At 37.9% G+C, this 24416-nt stretch overlaps 1 protein-coding gene across 1 annotated transcript; it reads left to right on the top strand.

The window, feature by feature from the left end:
- Positions 1 to 1237: 1237 nt before the first annotated feature.
- On the top strand, positions 1238 to 20061 carry LOC132851925 (uncharacterized). Its single transcript, XM_060878905.1, has 4 exons — positions 1238 to 1346; positions 2955 to 4715; positions 19183 to 19358; positions 20053 to 20061. Exons 2-4 carry the CDS (start codon positions 3056 to 3058, stop codon positions 20059 to 20061), a joined length of 1845 nt encoding a protein of 614 aa, XP_060734888.1. The 5' UTR covers positions 1238 to 1346; positions 2955 to 3055.
- Positions 20062 to 24416: the final 4355 nt, after the last annotated feature.

Here is a 24416-nt window from a genome sequence, read left to right as displayed (position 1 = left end):
GCCATTGATTCAGGCAGCAGGTAGGTACATACTAGTTTAAAATCATGTTCATTGTGAGAGCAAGTGAAGACTTTAACAGGTTTTACTATCACAGCATAACTGAAAACGAGAGTCAGTAACCACCACAGGCACTAAGGTCTACTTGTAGTCTTCAAAGACCTCCAGCCAGTCGAGTTTTTCCCCATTCCAGCTCCAAGATCCAATGATTTTTATTCATCATACATTATACACAGTAATATACAACATACAGCTTGCAGTGCAATGAACATCCGGTCTATTCATCCTTAGCCTATGCATATAAATAAAGTAAATTAAGAAACTACATTAAAAATATGATTAATAGAAATAAGACATAAGAAAAAGTAAGAATAACATGAAAAATAGAATAAAATGTCAAATTGTGTTGATATGTCAAATATATGTAGATACCTGTGTGACGTAACACTTACTGTACAGCACTGTCAACCTGGCTAAAATGTGTTTTGTGGTCTGGCTGGGAATAAAAAAGAAACACATGTTTTGGTTATATAAGACAGAAATGGCAAACATTTGAATTCATTCTGCACTTATGTAGAATTTGCAGATCTTTAAAATAAAGAGTATTCATTACCGATGCTAGTTAGAATGACTATACAGTAAATATAACCTTGGAGCATGCAGTTTGAATGCATTGCAATGCAATTGTGGACCTTGAGAACTTAATAAGAAGCTCATGCATTCACAAACATACTGTAGAACTGCGTATTGGATTACAGTCAGTTTCAGGTGTGAGCTTCAGGGTACAAATTTTGTCGTTATGCACAATACATTAACAATACCTATTGTTCTGCAGGCAGTGACGACTAAGACTTATGTAAAATAAGTTAACCACCTGCACACCACCTGCTGGAGTGGCACATATGAATGCATGCATGTGACATTTAATTATTTACATACACACAAAAATTCTATTGTCCTGTACAATGTAGGCAAGAAACACATGGTGCAAGTCACAGGTTTTGTCATTTCAACCTTCCTCTGCTTGATTTGTGAAGATAAAAACCCAAACCCAGCTTAGCAGGCGTTCGTTGCTGTTTCCCTTTAATGTTTTGATGCTGTTCTACATGCAAGCTGACCACCTCCTTCTCCTCTAGCTCTCTTCTGCACCTGAAAATCCGCATCCGCATGAGCTATGGCACAGCTCGAGGTGGCGCTCGTGCAGCTGTCTATACGCACTCTGATTGGACCACGCATGAGTCTGTCAGGAGGCGAGAACTCGTCCTCTGTAAGGCACCGGTGAACGCAGGCACGGGTTTAGCGCGAGGGGAAAAGACGAGGGAGAAATAAGCATCATGCCGGAGAAAGCGGTAAGCGCGCGCCAAACTTTCACGCACTTTCCACACGCGATTAGCGCGTATTGGTGCTGATGTTACGTAACGTTTCACATGTAGCGCAAAACGTGAGCGCTGCTGAAGCGCTGTTTGTTTGAGACTCAGCGCACAACTTAATGCCGCATTTTCCCCACAGCTATGAACTGGATTTTGTAAAGTAACTACAGTCGGTTAGCTGAAGAAAGCATAACAACTGTTTAACATGGCTATTATTATTATTATTATTATTATTATTATTATTATTATTATTATTATTATTATTATTATTATTTAGTCTATTTTATTTTTATTATTTATTTTTATTATTCTTTATTATTATTATTATGAATATTATTATTATTATCATTATTATCATTATTATTTATTTTTCTTTTATTATTATTATTATTCTTTATTTTTATTATTTATTTTTTATTGTTCTTTATTATTCTTATTTATTTTATTCTATTTTATTATTATTATTATTATTATTATTATTATTATTATTATTATTATTATTTAGTCTATTTTATTTTTATTATTTATTTTTATTATTCTTTATTATCATTATTATTATGATCATTATTATTATTATTATTTATTTTTCTTTTATTATTATTCTTTATTTTTATTATTTATTTTTTATTGTTCTTTATTATTCTTATTTATTTTATTCTATTTTATTTTTATTATTATTATTATTATTATTATTATTATTATTATTATTATTATTATTATTAAGACAAATTTTCCTTTACAAGTAAGTGCCACAGTATTTACTTTCTGACACACGGCATAACAGTTTACAGAGTAAAATGTGATCATGAGATTTATTGCACAATATCATGTGCTGAACATTTCCTCTAGTCATTCATGATGCACTATGAAAGCTGCCTAAATTCACACTGAATATAGACACTAAGCAGCAGCCCTTAAGGGTTCTCTGGCTGTCCCTGTGGTGGAACCCTTAAAGAGTAGACCGATATAAGTATATTTTGTTTTTTTTTGTTTGGTTTTAGAAAGATAAAAAAAAATGTGTCTTCTGATCATTAAGAGTCAATGATATACAATAACTACTGTTTATATTATGTACAGTAATTGCTGTTTTTGTTGTTATTAGTCATTAACAGATGTTTAATAATCTATAATTTTCTTGTTTTTGTTGTGGGGCAACAAAATTATGAGGCATTGTGAGTGTAGTATCAACATTGATCCAAATTATGGATCAATAGCACAAACATCATTACTAAATCCTGTTTGTCTGCTTTACAGGATCCCAGGCTTGGTATTGAATAAGTACCCTGCACATTTTACCGTTTGCCCTGCTGTATAACATCTGATGAATCTAACCATTTAATTAATGCTTTGTTGAAGTGGGTGTGTTAGATTAGGGAACCTGTAATCTATTTCATTCAAATATATAAACTATTTTACCAGTTAAAATATTGTTACTGAAATGCTCATTTATAATTATTTGTCTACAGGTTTAATATTGTATTAAGCAGTATTATTTATATTCACTTAAGACCTGTGTAAGATGAATTATTCACTTCCATGTGCTAAAATTATTTAATATATTCAGTAAAGGTGTTCTCTCCTTAACAGATTTTGAATGTCCATGGGGATTCTTCTTCCCAAGCAATCCATTACCAAAGCCAAGAGTCTTGGAACGGCCATATATTTCAAGTAAGTGTGTGATAAATTAAATGGCTCCCATAATGGAGGGCACACACACAGTGCTCTGTCTGCACAAACGAATTGAGGAGGTTATTTACATCAGCCCATACTTCCCCAATAGGGGAGTGCGAGGCTTTACACGCAGTGGCCACACCTCTCATCACTGCCAGTCACTGTTCACCAATCAGCACGACCAGAAGGCTGAAGATCATGCAATGCAGAAACAAAAGACTCAGTCAAACAAGCCAGCAAAGAAAGTCTTGCAGTCCTGTGAAGCAACACAATTTTTAGCTGAAATTCACTGGCTGTCTGAAGAACATTGGCAGCTGATTGTGGATCTCCTGTCTCTATGTGGTGACTGTGCATCACGATTCAGAATGGGCAACAAGGACGGCAAGCTACAGGCTCAATTCGAAGGGCATGAAATACATCCTGATCAAAGTGTTAGCAGCAGCAACCTTCAGCATACCATGTCTTTGTCCCCAGAACGTAAAAGACCTGCTTCTGGGGTTAGAAATATCAAGAAACTAGGTAGCAAGAAAATGGACACTGCTGAGGAGTTCTTGCAGACTAAATTGAAAAAGAAAGTACAGCCAATCACAGCTTCAGAAATGTTGAATAAATTCCTGGATGCAGACTTTCTTGAGGCAAATGAAAACCAAAAGTTGCTTGGAACCCCTGCTTCTGTGCATGTACCACATACCACTGGCTCCGACTCCTATGCCAGTGTCAGCAGTGAGCCACTTCTCACAATGGAAGAACCCTATCAGACATCTCAGGGAGCCTGGGACTTCATGGAGGACTCACGTCTGTTTGAGCCAGAGATAGACCTCTGCACTGAATTCACTGAGTTTGAGGACCAGTTCTGTCTGAGTTATGGAGCATTTTCCCGTTGTCTCACAGAAGCGAAACAGTACCATAACCATCAGGAGCAAATGACCAATGGAAATAACATTGCTTTAAGTGGAAAAATGAGTTCTGCTGGAAAATACAATTTGCAGAATAATTCTGGAGGTAAGACTGGAGTTAGTCTGTATGATAACATGAACAGGAGAGACATAGTTGTTGAAGTGGTGGCCAAAAGTAAGGAATTATCTAATTTCAACCATGGGGGCAAAGAGAATTCAGCTGACGTCATTGAAGTAGGGCCTCATACTGATAATGCTAGCTCTGCAGTGGGACAAAATACTTGCCAAGTTTTGAGACAAGAAATGCTAAATGTCCAGAACAATGTGGAATTAAATGTTAGAGACAGACCTTCAGAAGCAATGACATTTCCACTCATCGATTCTCAAAATCAAACTTCCAACCTCAGGCCTAGGACCAAAAGCCCTATATCTCCTTCCCTTTCTGGGGTTTTTAATTGTTCCTACCCTCCATCCAACAGCCTTCAGAGTATGTCCCCTATCTTGTCACCACTGTCATCCAAGCTGTCCAGTCCCCAGCTGAACCACCGCATTGTATTGCTGCCTGAGGAGGATGCGGGTAAGGACACAGATCAAGACATGTGGTTCCATGAAACAGCTGGGTCATGGTTTAAAGCTGGGGACCAGCCCAAAAACCCAATGGAGGCCACAGATAAAAACGGAAACCAAAGACCTATCACTAGGATGGACCTAAACCTCAGCAAACAGGGATCTGGTAACTCTACATGTATCAACAATGGTACAAACGCTTCCAAAATTACAGGTGAGTTTAATATATGATTAATATATGATAAATATATTTACCCAGTGGCATATGGGAGAAAGGGTCTTGGGTCCTTGCAAGAGGGATTATTTATATTAGCTACTATATTTAATCATCAGAGAATTTTTTATATATATATATTTTTTTATATATTTTTTTTATATATTTTTTTTTACATATCACAAGTCTTAATCTATGGCATATTATAAGGGAATGTTTTTGCAGCTTCGTGTTGCTCCAAAATGAAACAAACATCGCTGTAGTGTAAGTTTAAAATAAAATAATTCTGCTTCTGTTTTAGCTAATTCTAATTCTGTTAAGACAAAGTCTCCTACTGTACCTAAAATCAATATATTTTGGTCACTGTGTTGCTTCTTTGTTCTCATTTGTCACACTCAGGAAAATAACTCCAGCTTTAACAGTTTTCTTCATATATTGTGTGTTGCATCCTGTTGAGGAAGCTGCCCTGTTATGATTCATTTAATTGAACCAACGCCAGTGTCAATTCATGGATTCAGATCACATCTCAGTGGATTTTGCAATATGCTTATTAACTATTTGGCAGCATACCCCACAGCTTTCTGTGGTTTGGACTGAAAAGATGATGTCACTTTTCCTAGTGCTGCAGTGTCCAGCCTACTGCTTACCCTATCATATGATCATAGCTTGTTATGGGTGGCAGTGCAGTTCAAGCTATTCTACCTCGTCATTGTGCACGGAAAGCTCTGTCGTTCGACTCACAGTGTCAGTCTATTGGTTTAAGAACGTTTTTACATGAGGATGTTTTTCGTACTTCCCTTATAGGAAAAAAAAATAGGCAGTGCACATCTAGGGTCATATTGGTCAAAGTAATTCAATTTATAGTTAACAAGCACTACAATAGAGCAATAGAGCAACAGTTTCATTCTGCCATCTGTAAAGCCTTTTTAGCCTGTAGCTGCTACCAGAGATGGGGGACTCGAGTCATATGACTTGACTCGCATACTCGCGTCAGACTTAAGTCGCAAATTTGAGACTTGAGAATTGCTTGCCAAATATTAAAAAAAGACTCGACTTGACATTCATGACTTGAGACTTGACTCGGACGTGAGTTAAATGACTCAGAGATGGAGACTCGACTTGACTCGAGTCAGACTTAAGTCGCAAATTTGAGACTTGAGACTTGCTTGACAAATTTTAAAAAAAGACTTGACTTGACTTTAAAATCGACTTGACTTTGACTTGACATTCATGACTTGAGACTTACTTGTGACTTGCACATGTGTGACTTACTTCCACCTCTGGCTGCTACATAAAAGACATTATCTTGTGGTTTTGTTTCATCTTATAAGATATAAGGACGTTTCAACGGACGGTCTAGATGGCTAACACTCCCGGAGCATTCTGGGTGAAGATAGAGTCTTCCTTCTTTTAATAATTAATTGCTTCTGTAAAGTTACCAGGGTGAACAGCAGCGAAAATAGAATAGCTAAAACAATAGGGGTTTTTTTGGAATGCCCTTTACAGTTTGCCCTGACAGAATTACATCCCATGCAAAGTTTACAAATTTAAACACAGCAACAGCTAGCATGAATAGAGCATTTCATTAACTTCATGGTGAACAATTGAATCTTTTGGAAATCATTGGGAGATCAGAAAATGGAATCAGGACAATGTGACACGTATCAATGGCTAGGAGTTTAGTGGAACTTTGTGGCACATTAACAAATCCGAAAACAAATGAACAAATCCGAAAACACAACGACAAGTCAGACAACCTGGAAGAGGTTGGTATAGTTTGTGAATGGAAACTTACCGATCATTGGACAAGACACCTTTCATTCACCTGTATATCTTTAATGACAGTCGTCTTGTCCAATGATCGGTAAGTTTCCATTCACAAACTATACCTACCTCTTCCGGGTTGTCTGAATCGGTGCACGAAACATATTAACAAATCCGAAAACACGACGACATTTCAGACAACCCGGAAGAGGTTGGTATAGTTTGTGATTGGACAAGACACCTGTCACTCAAGGTATACATGAAGTTCAACAGTCTGCCGCAGGGAAAAGTTGGAATGGATGGATGGAATGGATTACTGTGGATTAATTCTGTTATTTTCTTATATTTAAACGGAGAATTTTACACATTACACATAAGATTCCATACCTGTATATCTTGAGTGAAAGGTGTCTTGTCCAATGATCAGTAAGTTTCCATTCAAAAACGATACCTACCGTTTCCGGGTTGTCTGACTTGTCGTTGTGTTTTCGGATTTGTTAATGTGTTTTCGGATTTGTTCATTTGTTTTCGGATTTGTTAATTTGTTTTCGGATTTGTTAATGTGTTTTCGGATTTGTTAATTTGTTTTCGGATTTGTTAATGTGTTTTCGGATTTGTTAATTTGTTTTCGGATTTGTTCATTTGTTTTCGGATTTGTTAATTTGTTTTCAGATTTGTTAATTTGTTTTCGGATTTGTTAATGTGTTTTCGGATTTGTTCATTTGTTTTCGGATTTGTTCATTTGTTTTTGGATTTGTTAATTTGTTTTGCACTTCTCGGCCACCGTACAGAGGCAATCGTTGGCATCTCGTATATGGAAGAGGGCAGATATGGTTTTCTTCTGAGGGAGGAATGTCCGGTGATACAACATGAGACATGTTTGCATTTATCCTCCATCATTTACTCTTACTGACTTAGACAGACGGGAAAAAAGCATCCTGTGTTGAATTGTAGCAGTCAGAGGCTATGTTACATTATTCATATAACATTCTGGCTTTTAAAACATCCTTCCTCCTAACAACATTAAGAACAAATCCGAATCTAACAGCACTAACATTTTATCCATCTGCGAATAGAAAGGTCCAGTTTTCCAAATAATTTTTCAGCTCTAGAATTTGTAGATGATGCAGAAACTCTAGTACTTTGCACTGATCCTGCCTCTGCTCTCTTGCACAAACTTAATTTTAGTAACATCTAAATAGCATTAACTAATCAGTCTATGGGTCATATGAGACCGATCGCTCCACAGAGAGTCAGTTGATATAGTTTGTGGTTCCTTTTTTTCCCAGCAGTCAACAGGGAACATAGGGAAACTCTATTCCTTATATTTGATTTAGTACTCATGAACAGACCCCAGACACAGCTCATTTCATTTCTGTAAGAGCTTCTTCAAGAACCTACTCAGAGTATTTTTTTCCTTAATTCGTGGTCAAACGTTTTCATCGTACAAATAAATGTACAATGTAATGATAGTTTAATTCATTAATTTTTCCCCCTTTGCATTTGAAATATTGCTTTAACTATTTATTTTAAAATGCAAGCTTTTGATTTGTACTAGTGCTTTTTATAACAGAAGATACTGTAAGTAGTGACTGCTGGTCACAATATTGAATTACAGGCATAATATACCCTACTATCTCTCAGTAATTAGATCTTACTATTCGGATATCCTTTAATGCTGAGGCTTTAAAGCCCAGGGTTTTTTTTTTTTTTAATGAAGTGTAATCATATTTTGCCTCTTATATAGTGTCATTCTATAGCCAGCTCTTTTGTTTATACCACACAAAAGCATTGCTTCTGCCCTTTGTCACTACCTGTAATTTATACTTTGATTAGATAGCTTTTACTTGGTCTATTTCCTTCTAGTTTTTCCTCCTAAGGCATTTTGATTTAAAAAAGAGGTTGAGCAAGTAATCCACTTCTTTTTTGTTTATTATTTCATTATTATTTGTGTTATTTACAGTCCTTTAGCTAGCTTTTGGGCTGCGTTTTGGCACAAATTGTCAATTTTCTTTTGAGGAAAAGAAATTGTTACTCATCAGACTGAAAATGAAAAAAAAACATGGCAGGCTAATGTTAAAGATTTTAATTCCAACGTTAGGAAGTAAAAACAGGTTCTTATATTTCTTGATAAAGTAAAATAGATGAACTCACCGGCTGTGCATCCGCAGTTTAAATAAAAACTACAACTCGTTTTTTTATTGCATTCGGACATGATGCTAGCTTTAGATGGTACTCTGTCAGTATGAGTATTAATGGGTTGATGAGAGCACACTGTGTCCTCTCTTTGAAATTCTAATTTAACTGGAATTATGGGCACATCACAAAGGATTACACTCCAGACACCACTAGAGTATTAGGACAGTAAAAAAGGATAATGTTCAGCTACATTACACTTGACCTATTTGGATGTGCTTGAGAGAAATGCAGAGGTTAGACAGATGCTGCAGCTGTTTGTTCTGTAGATTGCAGATAATCTAATTTGACCCTATTTACAATATTTCTTGGTCGTTGCATGACCGATATTGCACTACAAGAGGTTTTCTTTGTTCATGAGCTGTATGGCCATGCAGAAGTGTTATATTTATGCTATTTGTACATAAAGGAGTACAATATCCAGTACTCACATTTTTCAGCCTCCAAGTCAGCTGAGGTGTTACTTCAGCTCTGTTACACATGCCTGCTTCATTTAGATCACAGGGTTCAGTTCTCAGCTTATTCTTGCTTTAGAAGTAAAAGAAGCTTTATTTACCAGATATACATTGCACATCTCATTTGTTAAGAAGTTGGGGTCAGAGCACAGGGTCCACCATGAACCATTGGAGCCCTATACCAGAGAGGGTTAAGGGCCTTGCTTAAGGACCCAACAGCGCCAAGTGCCAAGGCTTAAACCCCCAACCTTCAGATTAGTAAACCAGAATCTTAACCGCTATCCCATAATGAACACTTCTAACAATAGCTAGTACATCAAGTCACATGTGTAGCATGAATAGCATGAATAGCTTCCTGTTATATATATATATATATATATATATATATATATATATATATATATATATATATATATATATATATATATATATATGTATATTGTGTGTGCATTATGTAAAGACCAAATTTAATTCACACACAATGCTGACAGCTCTGATTTTCTGTAGAGCTTATAATACACAGGGTTGTGGGGAATCAGGAGCCTATCATACACACACACATTCAAACACTACAGACAATTTAGAGATGACCATCAGTGTCAGGGAAGCCAAATGCAGGGATAACAAATACACGATTTATTAACAAAACGTGAGGCAGACAGGGAAGAAAATAACTAGAACTAGGAACATAATACGGGCAACAAACACTGGAAATTTAGAGTACAGAGTACATAAAACACAGACAAAGAAAAGGAGGAAGTAAATAGACATGATATTTAACAGGCAATTATATACAGGTGAGTCCAGATGGAGAAACACATGACACAACAGGCTGCCGGAGCACCCCCTAAATGTTCTGACAGAAAATAACCAATCAGTCTACAACACGTCTGGGAATGGGAGTGGACACCAGTGTAACTGGAGGAAGCCCCTAAAGCATGTGGAGAACTTGGCACACATGGGGTGAAGATGGGACTCAAACTCCAAAGGTGTGAGGCAAACATAATAACCGCTAAAGCAATCCCGTTATGTGTTGGACAAAATACAACTTTTTAAGATAGTTTAACGAACAACACTCACTGCACCTATATGTACCTTTACTCATTATGCAACATGCATCATATAGGTTATTTGCTGTAACTACTGATAATCTATGAACAGTTGTTTCCTCACCAGCCTTTCTTGTGGTCTCATGATGTTATTAACAAATTAAAGCAGTAATGTTCACAGAAAATGTGAACAAAAAAAGTCTAAAGCATCTCCCATGGCCAATGAGATTTGAGCATTCAACATTGCTGTGGCGTAACTCAGGAATAAAAGACGAGAGGACATATAGAGAAAAAAATTCATTGATGGGCTAATGCCATGCATTAGAAGCTGATTTATTTTCTATAACAGCACATGACAAGAAGTGTTTAATTTCTCCTGAAGATAATTATAGTAATTCACAGGAAGATTGTATTCGATATCTCCTGTAGTGGCTGAACATGCACGCGGACGTGTACAGGTTTTGTATTTTGTTGGATGAAATGAGGACAAGTTCAACTGAGGGCATGTTATCCAGACAGAAAGCAATGCACACACACACACACACACACATAGCAGAGTAACATGCCCTTGGAACAAACACACACAGCAATGCAAAGAGAGTGAGGCAGTCTCTATGTGCGCTTAATAAGATGGTTTTAACGAACAGAGCTAATTGCCCATGACCTGGTCTGTTTTTTGATTATAGCAGCTAGTACAGCTTGCTCTGGTGGAACTGAGCTCTGCGTCACACCGTCAGTGCCCTGTTTGTTTGTGTGTAGCTTAATGACAGGTTTGTGTTAACATATCAACTAAGACTGTTCTCAAACCTGGTCGGAAATCATCAACACGTTCAGAAACTGATTCATTCATCTACACGTGGAACATTTCATTCCATATCCAGCTCTTTTTGCCTATATTTTTCCAAATGCACATTAAACATTTGTATTGGACATGTATGTGGTCATGTCTGTTTTAGTCCACAAGGTGGCATTATTTAAAAACCATTGCCAAATTGATGAGTAGGCGTGTCCAATGTATATTGTGTTCTGACATTATGTCATTCAATGTTTATGTCATGCATAATATTTCTAGCTGTTTTTCATGTCTATTTGGTCTTTTGGTTTTTTTCTTCACAAGCTTTCAACAGCACATTTTGTCGTAAGGCATATATTCAGCTTTGACAACAGAAATTTCAAGCATTTTATAATCAATTTTATATATATACAGTGAGGAAAATAAGTATTTGAACACCCTGCTATTTTGCAAGTTCTCCCACTTGGAAATCATGGAGGGGTCTGAAATTGTCATCGTAGGTGCATGTCCACTGTGAGAGACATAATCTAAAAAAAAGAAATACAGAAATCACAATGTATGATTTTTTCACTATTTATTTGTATAATACAGCTGCAAATAAGTATTTGAACACCTGAGAAAATCAATGTTAATATTTGGTACAGTAGCCTTTGTTTGCAATTACAGAGGTCAAACGTTTCCTGTAGTTTTTCACCAGGTTTGCACACACTGCAGGAGGGATTTTGGCCTACTCCTCCACACAGATCTTCTCTAGATCAGTCAGATTTCTGGCCTGTCGCTGAGAAACACGGAGTTTGAGCTCCCTCCAAAGATTCTCTATTGGGTTTAGGTCTGGAGACTGGCTAGGCCACGCCAGAACCTTGATATGCTTCTTACAGAGCCACTCCTTGGTTATCCTGGCTGTGTGCTTCGGGTCATTGTCATGTTGGAAGACCCAGCCTCGACCCATCTTCAATGCTCTAACTGAGGGAAGGAGGTTGTTCCCCAAAATCTCGCAACACATGGCCCCGGTCATCCTCTCCTTAATACAGTGCAGTCGCCCTGTCCCATGTACAGAAAAACACCCCCAAAGCATGATGCTACCACCCCCATGCTTCACAGTAGGGATGGTGTTCTTGGGATGGTACTCATCTTCTTCCTCCAAACACGTTTAGTGGAATTATGACCAAAAAGTTCTATTTTGGTCTCATCTGACCACATGACTTTCTCCCATGACTCCTCTGGATCATCCAAATGGTCACTGGCAGACTTAAGACGGGCCTGGACATGTGCTGGTTTAAACAGGGGAACCTTCCGTGCCATGCATGATTTCAAACCATGACATCTTAGTGTATTACCAACAGTAACCTTGGAAAGGGTGGTCCCAGCTCTTTTCAGGTCATTGACCAGCTCCTCCCGTGTAGTTCTGGGCTGATTTCTCACCTTTATTAGGATCATTGAGACCCCACGAGGTGAAATCTTGCATGGAGCCCCAGTCCGAGGGAGATTGACAGTCATGTATAGCTTCTTCCATTTTCTAATGATTGCTCCAACAGTGGACCTTTTTTCACCAAGCTGCTTGGCAATTTCCCCGTAGTCCTTTCCAGCCTTGTGGAGGTGTACAATTTTGTCTCTAGGGTCTTTGGACAGCTCTTTGGTCTTGGCCATGTTAGTAGTTGGATTCTTACTGATTGTATGGGGTGGACAGGTGTCTTTATGCAGCTAACGACCTCAAACAGGTGCATCTAATTTAGGATAATAAATGGAGCGGAGGTGGACTTTAAAGGCAGACTAACAGGTCTTTGAGGGTCAGAATTCTAGCTGATAGACAGGTGTTCAAATACTTATTTGCAGCTGTATCATACAAATAAATAGTTAAAAAATCATATATTGTGATTTCTGGATTTTTTTTTTTAAGATTATGTCTCTCACAGTGGACATGCACCTACGATGACAATTTCAGACCCCTCCATGATTTCCAAGTGGGAGAACTTGCAAAATAGCAGGGTGTTCAAATACTCATTTTCCTCACTGTGTAATTGATTATGAAATAAATCACACTTCTGTGAAATCAAACTGCTGACTTAGGAAGCAACACTGACAATCAATTTCACATGCTGTTGTGCAAATGGAATAGACAACAGGTGAAAATTATAGGCAATTAGCAAGACACCTGCAATAAAGGAGTGGTTCTGCAGGTGGTGACCACAGACCACTTCTCAGTCCCTATGCTTTCTGGCTGAAGTTTTGGTCACTTTTGAATGCTGGCGGTGCTTTCAGTCTAGTGGTAGCATGCAGTGTTGTATAAAGTACTAGAAAGCAATACTTGAGTAAAAGTACAAGTATCATATTAGAAAAAGACTTTGGTAGAAGTGAAAGTTACCTTTTAGAATATTACTCAAGTAAAAGTCTTAAAGTATCTGATATTTACTGTACTTAAGTATCAAAAGTCATTTTCTGATATTTAATGTACTTAAGTATTTGAAGTAAAAGTAAAAAGTAAAATTTCAGTGATTTTCGGTAGGCATAAGAGCAGGGGCGGTTCTAGGATTTCATCTTTAGGGGGTTTTAGCCCTCAGTGAGAATTTAAAACAAGAAGAGTTTTATATTATATATTATATGACTACATAGTAAGCCAAAAGTTATGGTATTATTAAATGGCAAAAGTGGACACCAAAATTTTATGCATGATGTAATGATGCCAGTCTTGAATCAGATCAGTTCATGTATGTGTGCATTCTCTACAAACAGTGTGTCCAATGAATGCACTCATTAATATAAAAAATATTCACAAGACAAAAACCAAATAATTAAATGTTATTTTTATTTAGTATTGAATGGATTGTTTGCATTAATATTTGGTTTGTGCTACAACTCTGGTAATAAGAATAGTGAAATTTCACTGCTTTTGGTTGCCGTCTTTGCGGCTTTCAGATGATTAACGTTATAGATAAATGCCTCCAGCTCTGACTGCGCGTGCACGCTGCGCGTCCCTGTGCTTCTCTGTAGCGCGTGCGGAGCGTAATGCAATCTAGGAGCAGTGATTCGCCAGACCTCCCTTATTGCAGTCGCACGCATTTCTTCTGATTTTATTTTGTAGTAACGAGTAACGAAGATGCTTATTGGAAATATAACGGAGTAAAAGTAGACATTTTATCTAGGAAATGTAGTGGAGTAAAAGTGAAAGTTGACATAAATTTAAATAGCGAAGTAAAGTACAGATACGTGAAATTTCTACTTAAGTACAGTAACGAAGTATTTGTACTCCGTTACATTACAACACTGGTAGCATTAGACGAAGTCTACAACCCACACAAGTGGCTCAGGTAGTGCAGCTCATCCAGGATGGGACATCAATGCGAGCTGTGGTAAGAAGGTTTGCTGTGTGTGTCAGCGTAGTGTCCAGAGCATGGAGGCGCTACCAGGAGACAGGCCAGTACATCAGGAGACGTGGAGGAGGCCGTAGGAGGGCAACAACAAAGCAGCAGGACCGCTACCTCCGCCTTTGTGCAAGGAGGAACAGGAGGAGCACTGCCAGAGCCCTGCAAAATATTATAGTGTGTGGAGGTTGGGCAGTAATTTGCAGTGTACGCAAATGTGCTGAGTATGAATGAGAGAGCCTGTGTGTTGGGCTCGGATATTTTACTTTTTTATTTGGAATGTAGCCAAAATTTGCAGTCAGCATTTTAAGGCCTGGCAGCTTCAGGCTGGAGATACATTACCATAATGCAGATCTTAAGTAGGGTTTTTAGGCATTTTCTTAATAATGGATGTTGCTTTTTATTTCACCATTACAGAATGAAAGAATACGTTTCATTGTTTGTGTTTGAGCAAGAAAGATATTTTACACAATTTTGGTGTCACCCAGATGAGGATCATTTCCTTTTGAGACTATTTCATATTAAGGTTTCTTTCATCTCAGGTAGTTTCCCCTTGCTACTATCACCTCTGGCTTGCTAATAATGCTTTATAACAATGTCTTACTGTTGAACTGTAGTGACAGGAAATCGCCTTCTAAATCTAAAGCAGGTAACTTTTGATTTTTTTTGGCAACACACTAAGACCAAATGGGGAGAAGGGGATGAATTCAGTGTGCTATGCTTTTTCTCATCCTTCATGTTTTTATGCAGTGTGACATGCAAAAACCTGTATACATTCCCTCTTTACAGTACAATGTAAAATGTCACATTGATCACATTTTTTATGTTCTGTAATTTTAAAAATAGTAAGAAGCGCTAGAGTGAAAGGACAAAAATATTTTTTCTATCATTTTAAAAATGAGCTGACGTGTAAAAACGTGATGGATTCATCTGATGGTTCAGTGGTTAAGGCTTTGGGTTACTGATCAGAAGGTCAGGGTTCAAGCCCACAAGCTATGTGACATAAAATTTGAATTTTATTTAAAAAATGCTTTTGCTCATTATTGTCAGTCTTATTTGACAGCAATGCCGTGTGACTCACGTGCAAAGCGGAAGACAAGGATAGTAATCAATATCAAGCGCAAGGTTTATGGTCTTTACTATACTGTCAGTGTGTTGTTATTTTTTGTAAGCCAGTCATTAGAAGTTTGGCCTTTGTATGTTATTTGCACACTAACAACCAAAGTAGTTTGTGGGGAGGAAATTATGGTGCATTGGGTGGTGTTGCTGCCTCACAACTCCAAGGCCATGGGCTTGATGCTGCATTCAGGTTAATGTCTGTGTGGAGTTTCATGTGTGCTCTCTGTGTCTTTGTGGAGTTTCACGTGTGCTCTCTGTGTCTTTGTGGAGTTTCATGTGTGCTCTCTGTGTCTGTGTGGAGTTTCACGTGTGCTCTCTGTGTCTGTGTGGAGTTTCACGTGTGCTCTCTGTGTCTGTGTGGAGTTTCACGTGTGCTCTCTGTGTCTTTGTGGAGTTTCATGTGTGCTCTCTGTGTCTGTGTGGAGTTTCACGTGTGCTCTCTGTGTCTGTGTGGAGTTTCACGTGTGCTCTCTGTGTCTGTGTGGAGTTTCACGTGTGCTCTCTGTGTCTGTGTGGAGTTTCACGTGTGCTCTCTGTGTCTGTGTGGAGTTTCACGTGTGCTCTCTGTGTCTGTGTGGAGTTTCACGTGTGCTCTCTGTGTCTGTGTGGAGTTTCACGTGTGCTCTCTGTGTCTGTGTGGAGTTTCACGTGTGCTCTCTGTGTCTTTGTGGAGTTTCACGTGTGCTCTCTGTGTCTGTGTGGAGTTTCACGTGTGCTCTCTGTGTCTTTGTGGAGTTTCACGTGTGCTCTCTGTGTCTATGTGGAGTTTCACGTGTGCGCTCTGTGTCTTTGTGGAGTTTCACGTGTGCTCTCTGTGTCTGTGTGGAGTTTCACGTGTGCTCTCTGTGTCTTTGTGGAGTTTCACGTGTGCTCTCTGTGTCTGTGTGGAGTTTCACGTGTGCTCTCTGTGTCTTTGTGGAGTTTCACGTGTGCTCTCTGTGTCTGTGTGGAGTTTCACGTGTGCGCTCTGTGTCTTTGTGGAGTTTCACGTGTGCTCTCTGTGTCTGTGTGGAGTTTCACGTGTGCTCTCTGTGTCTTTGTGGAGTTTCACGTGTGCTCTCTGTGTCTGTGTGGAGTTTCACGTGTGCTCTCTGTGTCTTTGTGGAGTTTCACGTGTGCTCTCTGTGTCTGTGTGGAGTTTCATGTGTGCTCTCTGTGTCTGTGTGGAGTTTCACGTGTGCTCTCTGTGTCTGTGTGGAGTTTCACGTGTGCTCTCTGTGTCTGTGGAGTTTCACGTGTGCTCTCTGTGTCTTTGTGGAGTTTCACGTGTGCTCTCTGTGTCTGTGTGGAGTTTCACGTGTGCTCTCTGTGTCTGTGTGGAGTTTCACGTGTGCTCTCTGTGTCTGTGTGGAGTTTCATGTGTGCTCTCTGTGTCTGTGTGGAGTTTCACGTGTGCTCTCTGTGTCTTTGTGGAGTTTCACGTGTGATCTCTGTGTCTGTGTGGAGATTCACGTGTGCTCTCTGTGTCTTTGTGGAGTTTCAAGTGTGCTCTCTGTGTCTGTGTGGAGTTTCACGTGTGCTCTCTGTGTCTGTGTGGAGTTTCACGTGTGCTCTCTGTGTCTGTGTGGGTTCCCTCAGGGTTCTCTGGTTTCCTTCTAACATGCCAATAGGTGAACTCTTAACTGCCCCTAGGTGTGAATCTGTGTATTAATGCCTCCATGCCATGGACTGGCATCTCCCCAGTGTAGACTTCTCAGAGGGTTCAGGATAAAGCACTTACTAAAGATTAACGAAAAGATTAATTGCGATACATCATAGTATGTATACATCAAGAGACGGTGTATCAAAACTACTTCGTAATCCAAAATCCAGTGTGAGCAATGTAGTAGATTGTCTCTTTTATTAATATGTACATCAGGCTATAGTATAATAACAGAAAATGTTGCTTTGCACTGTTTAACTGATATCTGGTGTCACCCAGATGAGGATGATTCCATTTAGGATCTAGTTTTTCTGAAGGTTTCTTCCTAATAACATTTTAGGGAGTTTTTCCCTGCCACTCACCTCGAGCTTGCTCATTACGGATAACTTGATGCATTTATAAATATAAATTTTACATCCTGAATTGATCTATTTCTGTAAAACTGTTTTGTGACAATGCCTATGGTTAAAATGAATTAAATGAATGAAAAAGGTAGGTTATAAAAATATTTTATTTATACATATTAATGGAGGTTTCATTTTAGGGATAAACTTAAAGGTAGGGTGTCCGTTGTTTGAAAGCCAATGTTGACATTTGAAATCACCAAAGCAAACACGCCCCTAACCCAAATGGGTTCCACCCCTGTATTGATAGCTCCGCCCACACATACATACGTAACCCAGGAAAATAATGGAAAGAAATGTGTCTTTTTCATAGCTGAAGGGAAGAACAATACGATTGCAGATAAACAAACAAGCAAAAATGACACACAAGCATAATCATGCAAAGGACGACATATATTAGTTCTGTGTAACAAAACAAAACCAACGTTACTCACCTATCGAGAAGGAAAAAAGCGTCTCGGCGTCTTAAGTAAAGTTGGTCACATATTCACAGATTGGAGTTTCCCGAGTCAATAACTCCTGAGCTAAACGCTGTTACTAGTAAAACGCGGTTGTAGCTGCGTCTCTACATTACTACGATAGAAAAGAGGTGTTATTTGTGTAGTAACAGTGTTTAGCTCAGGAGTTATTGACTCTGGGAAACTCCAATCTGTGAATATGAGCCAAATTCCTGCTCTTTCAGTTCTCTCCAGCGCTGGAAAGCTGATCCTATATTAACACGTCCTACTTCTTACCTTATCGTAAGCCTTTCTTCGCTTTCTTTCTTTGTTTTTATCCTCCATGTCAATGTTAAAACCGCTTTCTGCTAATGTCACACATGCGCACTGAACACTCTCTCCGCCGCATATTGACAAGCTCCGCCCCTTTCTGCTCATTGGCTACACGTTAGTTTTGTTTTTGTTTTGTTTGTTGGCCCGACTCAGTTTTCTGAAGCATTTCTCAAACAACGGAGACCCTACCTTTAAAATTGATATCCTGAATTTATGTATTTCTATAAAGCTGCTTTGTGACAATGTCTATTGTTTAAATCACTAGATACAAATTTAATTGATTCAACTTGATATTCGTTTAGTTATATTAAAAAAGTAGCAGGTAGTAATGATTTAAGTATAAATGTATCTGGTTAAAAAACACAAGTCTATCAATTTCACTAAAGCTAGAGCGGATGATCGATTCAGTTCTGCTTATTCTGAGCTTCCATGCTGTGGCTTGGACATACTTGTAGAAATGCACCGAGTCAGTCATAATGGATGGAGCATAAATCATGATTTCAAGCAGGAATAGCCAAGAACTTCGGGAATATAGCAATATTTTTTTCTAGGTAGTGCAGCAGTCTTTTCAGTACTGATATAAAATGTTTAATGTATGATTAAAAAAGGAAGCGAACGTTACAGTTGTCCGTTTATCCTAGTAGCTGGTTTTTAAGAGGATGAAACTATTTAATAAAGGACGCAAGAGCTGTTAATGGCACTGACACTCGCCACGGTCATTTGTGGACTTTTAATCCTTTTAAAAGTATTTCATTACACTCAGTATAAACTTGAATTTATTTTAATTATACTTAGTATTTTTATGTCTGAGATTTTTTTTTTTTACTAAAGTCAACAGAAAGAAAGGTAAATAAATACATTTGTGTACATACACACATACAGAAGTTGCTGAAATGGTGCTTTAAATATTTTGCAGAAGAGTGCCTGAGACAAGAGGAAATGTGGTTGCTGGATGGTGAAGTGGATGGCGATGACTCCATTTCCCATAAGCCTCTGTGTCGGGCCACAAGACCTGATCACCTGGAATTTTTAAGGATAACACCGCCAGATGATGATATCATTGGAGAAACAGTGTGTTACACAAATTCAGGGGTAAGTGGAGCGCACACACACACACACACACACACTCACACAGCTTCTAACCTCAAGACAGCAAGATTCTGTTACTGTTGGTGGTGGTGCATCTGCTCTGGATCACTTACCTCTTTATACATCCTGGCTGGTGCTGTGTATCTGGTGTTGTGTTGTGTGTCGCCTGGGGGTTCACCAGCATGCCATTTCCAGTGGCATTGTGGGTAGGGCTTTTAACAATACCAGAATATTGACTACGATATCAGTATTAGATAGATAGATTTTGTTATTGTATTATGTTTTGTATATGTTATTGTATATGTACATTATGTTTAGTGTATGTAACCAGAGTAACCAAGATAATATAGAGAGTATATACAGATAATTCACATAAACTGAGGTAAACTAGGATACAGTTATATACAATTTTAACTGGGAGAAAAAGATGCAACAGAATGTAAAGGGTGGAGCAGAAAAGCAACGAGATTGCAGACAGTGACGTATTAGTGAGACATCAGGGTTCTAGCGGTGTAGTGTAGTGTATCGGGATGTCTTAATGTTTTAAATCTGAATTCTCAGTATCTGTTATTGCACTGATTAAAAAAAAAAACACCTTTACATTTCTGGAAAGTAATAACACACAGCTTTTGTACTCTATTAATCTTTATATTATTCTTTATATTAACCTTTTGTTCTATGTTCATGTTCTGTAAAGCTGCTTTGAGACGATGTTAATTGTAAACAGCGCTATACAAATAAACTCGAATTGAATTGAACAGCATTATTCATGTAAATGATTTAATTAACTAAATAGCTGCAGAGCCACCAAAACACTTATTCCAGGAAGAAATCGTAATGTCTCGATGTGTTCACGGTTGTCTTGATCTCTGTGAGAGAACTAGACCGTACTGTTCCCATTCACTGTGTATTTTGTAAACAATTACCTAAGGTAATATTTTCCCAAGAAAGGTCCAGGAATATTTTCCCAAGAAAAGTCCAATTTTTTGAACCTTACTATATAAAAGTCTTTCATCCACTGCCTTTACAATTCACTGACAGTTTTGTTATCATCTCCTCATTCTCAAAGCATCACACAAACAATACCACTCCAATGAGGAGTCGATGTTGTGTGGGATTGTTTTGGAGTGGTACTGGAGTGGTATTGAACTCCAATGGTTAATTGAGACTGAGACTCGTTGAGACTACAGATCGGAAGGTTGTGAATTCAAATCCCAGGTCCACCAAGCTGCTACTGCTGGGCCCCTGAGCAAGGCCCTTAAGGCTCAGTTGTATAAAATGAGATAAAAATATAAAGGCTAAATGCCATAAATGTATAACTACATCTATAAGCAAACATCTTTCGACTGATTGTTAACTAAATGTTTTCTAAACATGTAAGAGCCACATTCGATCTCAAAGCTAATCAGATCAGAGACTACTGTAGTGTATGAACAATAAGATTGAAAGTATAACAACTGGTCTTTCTTGTTGTACAGATCAATAAGTCTTTATTGCATTGTTGCAGATTTAAACACACAGATGTGCCTTGGGTTCTGAGTTAGATACTGTAAATAAATACATAAATAAAAACAATAATAGGGGAGTTGTTATATATTAAGGATCACTGACCGCAATTTAACCAAATACAAGGTATTTGTTTCATTTCCATTTATTAATTTGTGTGTGTGCGCATGTGTGTGTGTGTGTGTGTGTGTGTGTGTGTGTGTGTGTGTGAGAGAGAGAGAGAGAGATTTTTAGGGTCATGATTGAGGACAATGTCCCGTCCAGAGACAAGCTGTTTTGTGTTGAGGTTTAGTTCAAACCATCGAAAATACCCTCTCTAATGAATGTTTTTTTTTTTTAAATTGGTTGTTGCGTTAAATCTTACCCAGATACAATAGTGCTATTTTCTGATTGGCTATTATGTAGCCTCTTTTTTGATTGGCTGTTAAGTGTCAGGCTCGACTAAGAAGTGAGACGCGCTTGATTCCTGCCCTGTTCCATAGAGACAGCGGTGCGGACTGATACATTTTGGGCGCTGCGGCTTATTAAATATATGATAAATAGTCAAAAAGTTTTTCTGCGTGAGAAATATGATGTGTGGCGGGAGAGTGACAAAAGACCCAAATGAGTGACTGTCACTCTCAATGCGTGACACTTGACAGCCCTGCTATACTGCTAGAGAAATTAGGTCAGAATATGTAGCTTTTATATACATCCCATAATTTTTCATTTTATTTATCCTATTTGCACTGATTAGTGAACTGACCTGAAAGGAAGTGTAGATGTGGAGAAGGAAAGGAAGAGTTTTTGTAGTTTTGACACAACTTTGTAGTGTAGCATAGATCCTTTAAATGAGTGCAAAAAAGACACGGAATTGTACATATTTGTTGTATATATTTGTACTTATTTATTAACTGGTGAGTGGTTTGGAACGTTCAGAAGAATTAGTTACAGAAATCGAGATCTATAGCTAAAATGTCAACATAGAAATGACTACCTCTGGCACCTACTCCTCTTCACATGCCTTTTTAAAATAAAGAGCAGAACCATTTTAATTGATCTAAACCGGTAGGACAGTATCATTCTTTTTTTGGGTGTGGACTTTACACCCAAACACAGATACGCCCATTCATTATACAGGTCTGCATGCAGGCAAACAATAGCAAGTGTACACACACACACACACACACACACACACACAAGAGCAGGTGTATCCATATTGTGTTCCACAAAATTAGTAAAAAATAAGGAAAGCTGTTGCTTTTTAACAGTCTGTACTAAGTGGTTGGCTCTGCTTTATAGAAGCACAGGTTGTCTGGTAGTTCAGCTGATTCAGCTTTCTCGGTTCACCTCAATCTCTTCAATCTCTTCAAACTTCTCTTTATTTTTTCAATTGGTATGTCGCCTTTGTTTTTAAAAGGTGTTGCACAGTGCATTCTTTTTCACTGGAAAATGCTGCGCTATATTTATCATTATCGGATTGTCATTTTTATTTTTTTATTTTCTTTTTACACTTTAGACCAAAAGATGATGTTCACCTTGGTCCAAGACGTTTAAAAGTCAGTTACTTCTAAGACAGTGTCGTTTTTACACTAATAACCACCAAACTGATTTATTTCAGATTTTCAATGTGTCAAAACTCGACACGCGGTTAGTATTTGGTGGCATCGCCTTATAATTGTTTGAAATGGTGTAGCCTTCTTCAAGCTTCTCACTTTACTGGAAATGTTGCTCATTCCTTCTGACAGGACCTAAGTGTAGCTTAGTTAGGGATGTGAGCTTTCTTACTCGCTCGTGCTTCTTTCAATTCAGTTCACAATTTGTCTCTGGGATTTAGGTCAGGGCTTTGTGATGGCTACGCTGGTCATGGAGTAAGGGCTTCTTCCACAAAAGATCTAACACTTTTCGATGTTGAAATCTCTTAATGGTTGATGTACAGTACATATTTGTTTCCTGATGCCTCTAACTCCTTTACTACTTTCTTTATTATCATGGGGTTCACTTGAAGCTTTGGTGTGGTCCTACAATTATTATATTTGTTCATGCTACATTCAGTTGTTGGGAAAAACACAGACGGATAGGATTTTCTCATGCTAGGCTCTCGGGCCCTTTAACAGCCAACTCCTTGTTAAGACAAAAATACTTCTAAACATATTTCTGGAATTTTCTTGCACTGTTTTAAAGAGCAGTGCATGTCAATCTTTTTTTTTTTTGACCAATTGGGATTCTGATCTCTTAAAAATGTTGATAAAACAAATCTGTCTGTAATTTATTGTTTTAAATTAAGCTCTTTGAACAAAGTATATATACAGTACTAATAGACCTGTCATAATACATTTACAGTAAGCTGAAATGTGTGTAGATAGGAAAAATAGAGTTTGAATATTGTTAGCTTTGGTGTATGTAAACTTTGGCCTTTATACCGTATACTGTATGTACTCAAACTAAGTGTTGGTTTTTTGTTGAAGAGCATAAAGGAAAGGCTAACTGAAACTCCTCTGCCATAGTTTTTACATAACAGAAGCTCATAATCCCATATCACTTCAGCATGAACCCAAGTCTTAACTACTGTATATGTTGCAATGCTAAATCCTTTTAGCTGATTATCCCTTAAAGCATGTTAATTGCGATAGACCTATAGCACATATTTGCACACATGGTGCAGTTAGACAAACAATACCAGAAGAAAAACTTAACAATTAAGACAGATGGAAAACCCACCGCAATATGACGGGACATTCAGGCTACAATTAGCGAGCGAGTGAGAGAGAGAGGGAGAGAGAGATTTATAAAATATTTTTTATAACATTTTGCATTAATAGTGTCGATGTACATTTGAGTGAATGCATGTGATGAGGATTTAGATATTGATTTTAACTGTAAGTGTTTGCCATTCTGAAAAATGCTGTTAATGCTGAATTAGCAATAACAACGCTTCTTATAATTAACTGAAATCAAGACTCATAGACTTCTTCCCTAAATGCTAAATTCCATATAGAACCAAAAGGTTAAAAAAGTACTGGTTTGCTTTATTTATTTATACATACATACAGTAAATACATACATACATACATACTGTACATACATACATACATACAGTAAATACATACATACATACAGTAAATACATACATACATACAGTAAATACATACACACATACATACATACATACATACATACATACAGTAAATACATACACACATACATACATACATACATACATACATACATACATACATACATACAGTAAATACATACATACATACATACATACAGTAAATACATACATACATACATACATACATACATATATTCATTCATTCATTCATTTTTGTATTTTTGTAGTGGATCAGTATAGGCTTGGCGACTTAACCTTATAGCCAATGGCGTAATACTATGTGCAGGGTAAAGCAGCACCGCCCACTCCACCTGATCCTCTGGATTAGCAAAACAGGGAGGGAGGGAGGGAGGGAGGAAGGGAGGGAGAGCAAGAGAAAGCGAGAGAGAGAATGAGGGAGGGAGTGAAGGAGGGAGGGAAGCAAGAAGGGAGGTTGTACACACTGCTATTATGAGGAA

Source organism: Tachysurus vachellii, chromosome 10 (genome assembly GCF_030014155.1).
Source record: "Tachysurus vachellii isolate PV-2020 chromosome 10, HZAU_Pvac_v1, whole genome shotgun sequence".
Lineage (NCBI taxonomy): Eukaryota > Metazoa > Chordata > Actinopteri > Siluriformes > Bagridae > Tachysurus > Tachysurus vachellii.
Note: the sequence above shows the minus strand (reverse complement) of the source record. Positions and strands in the feature narration are given on the sequence as shown.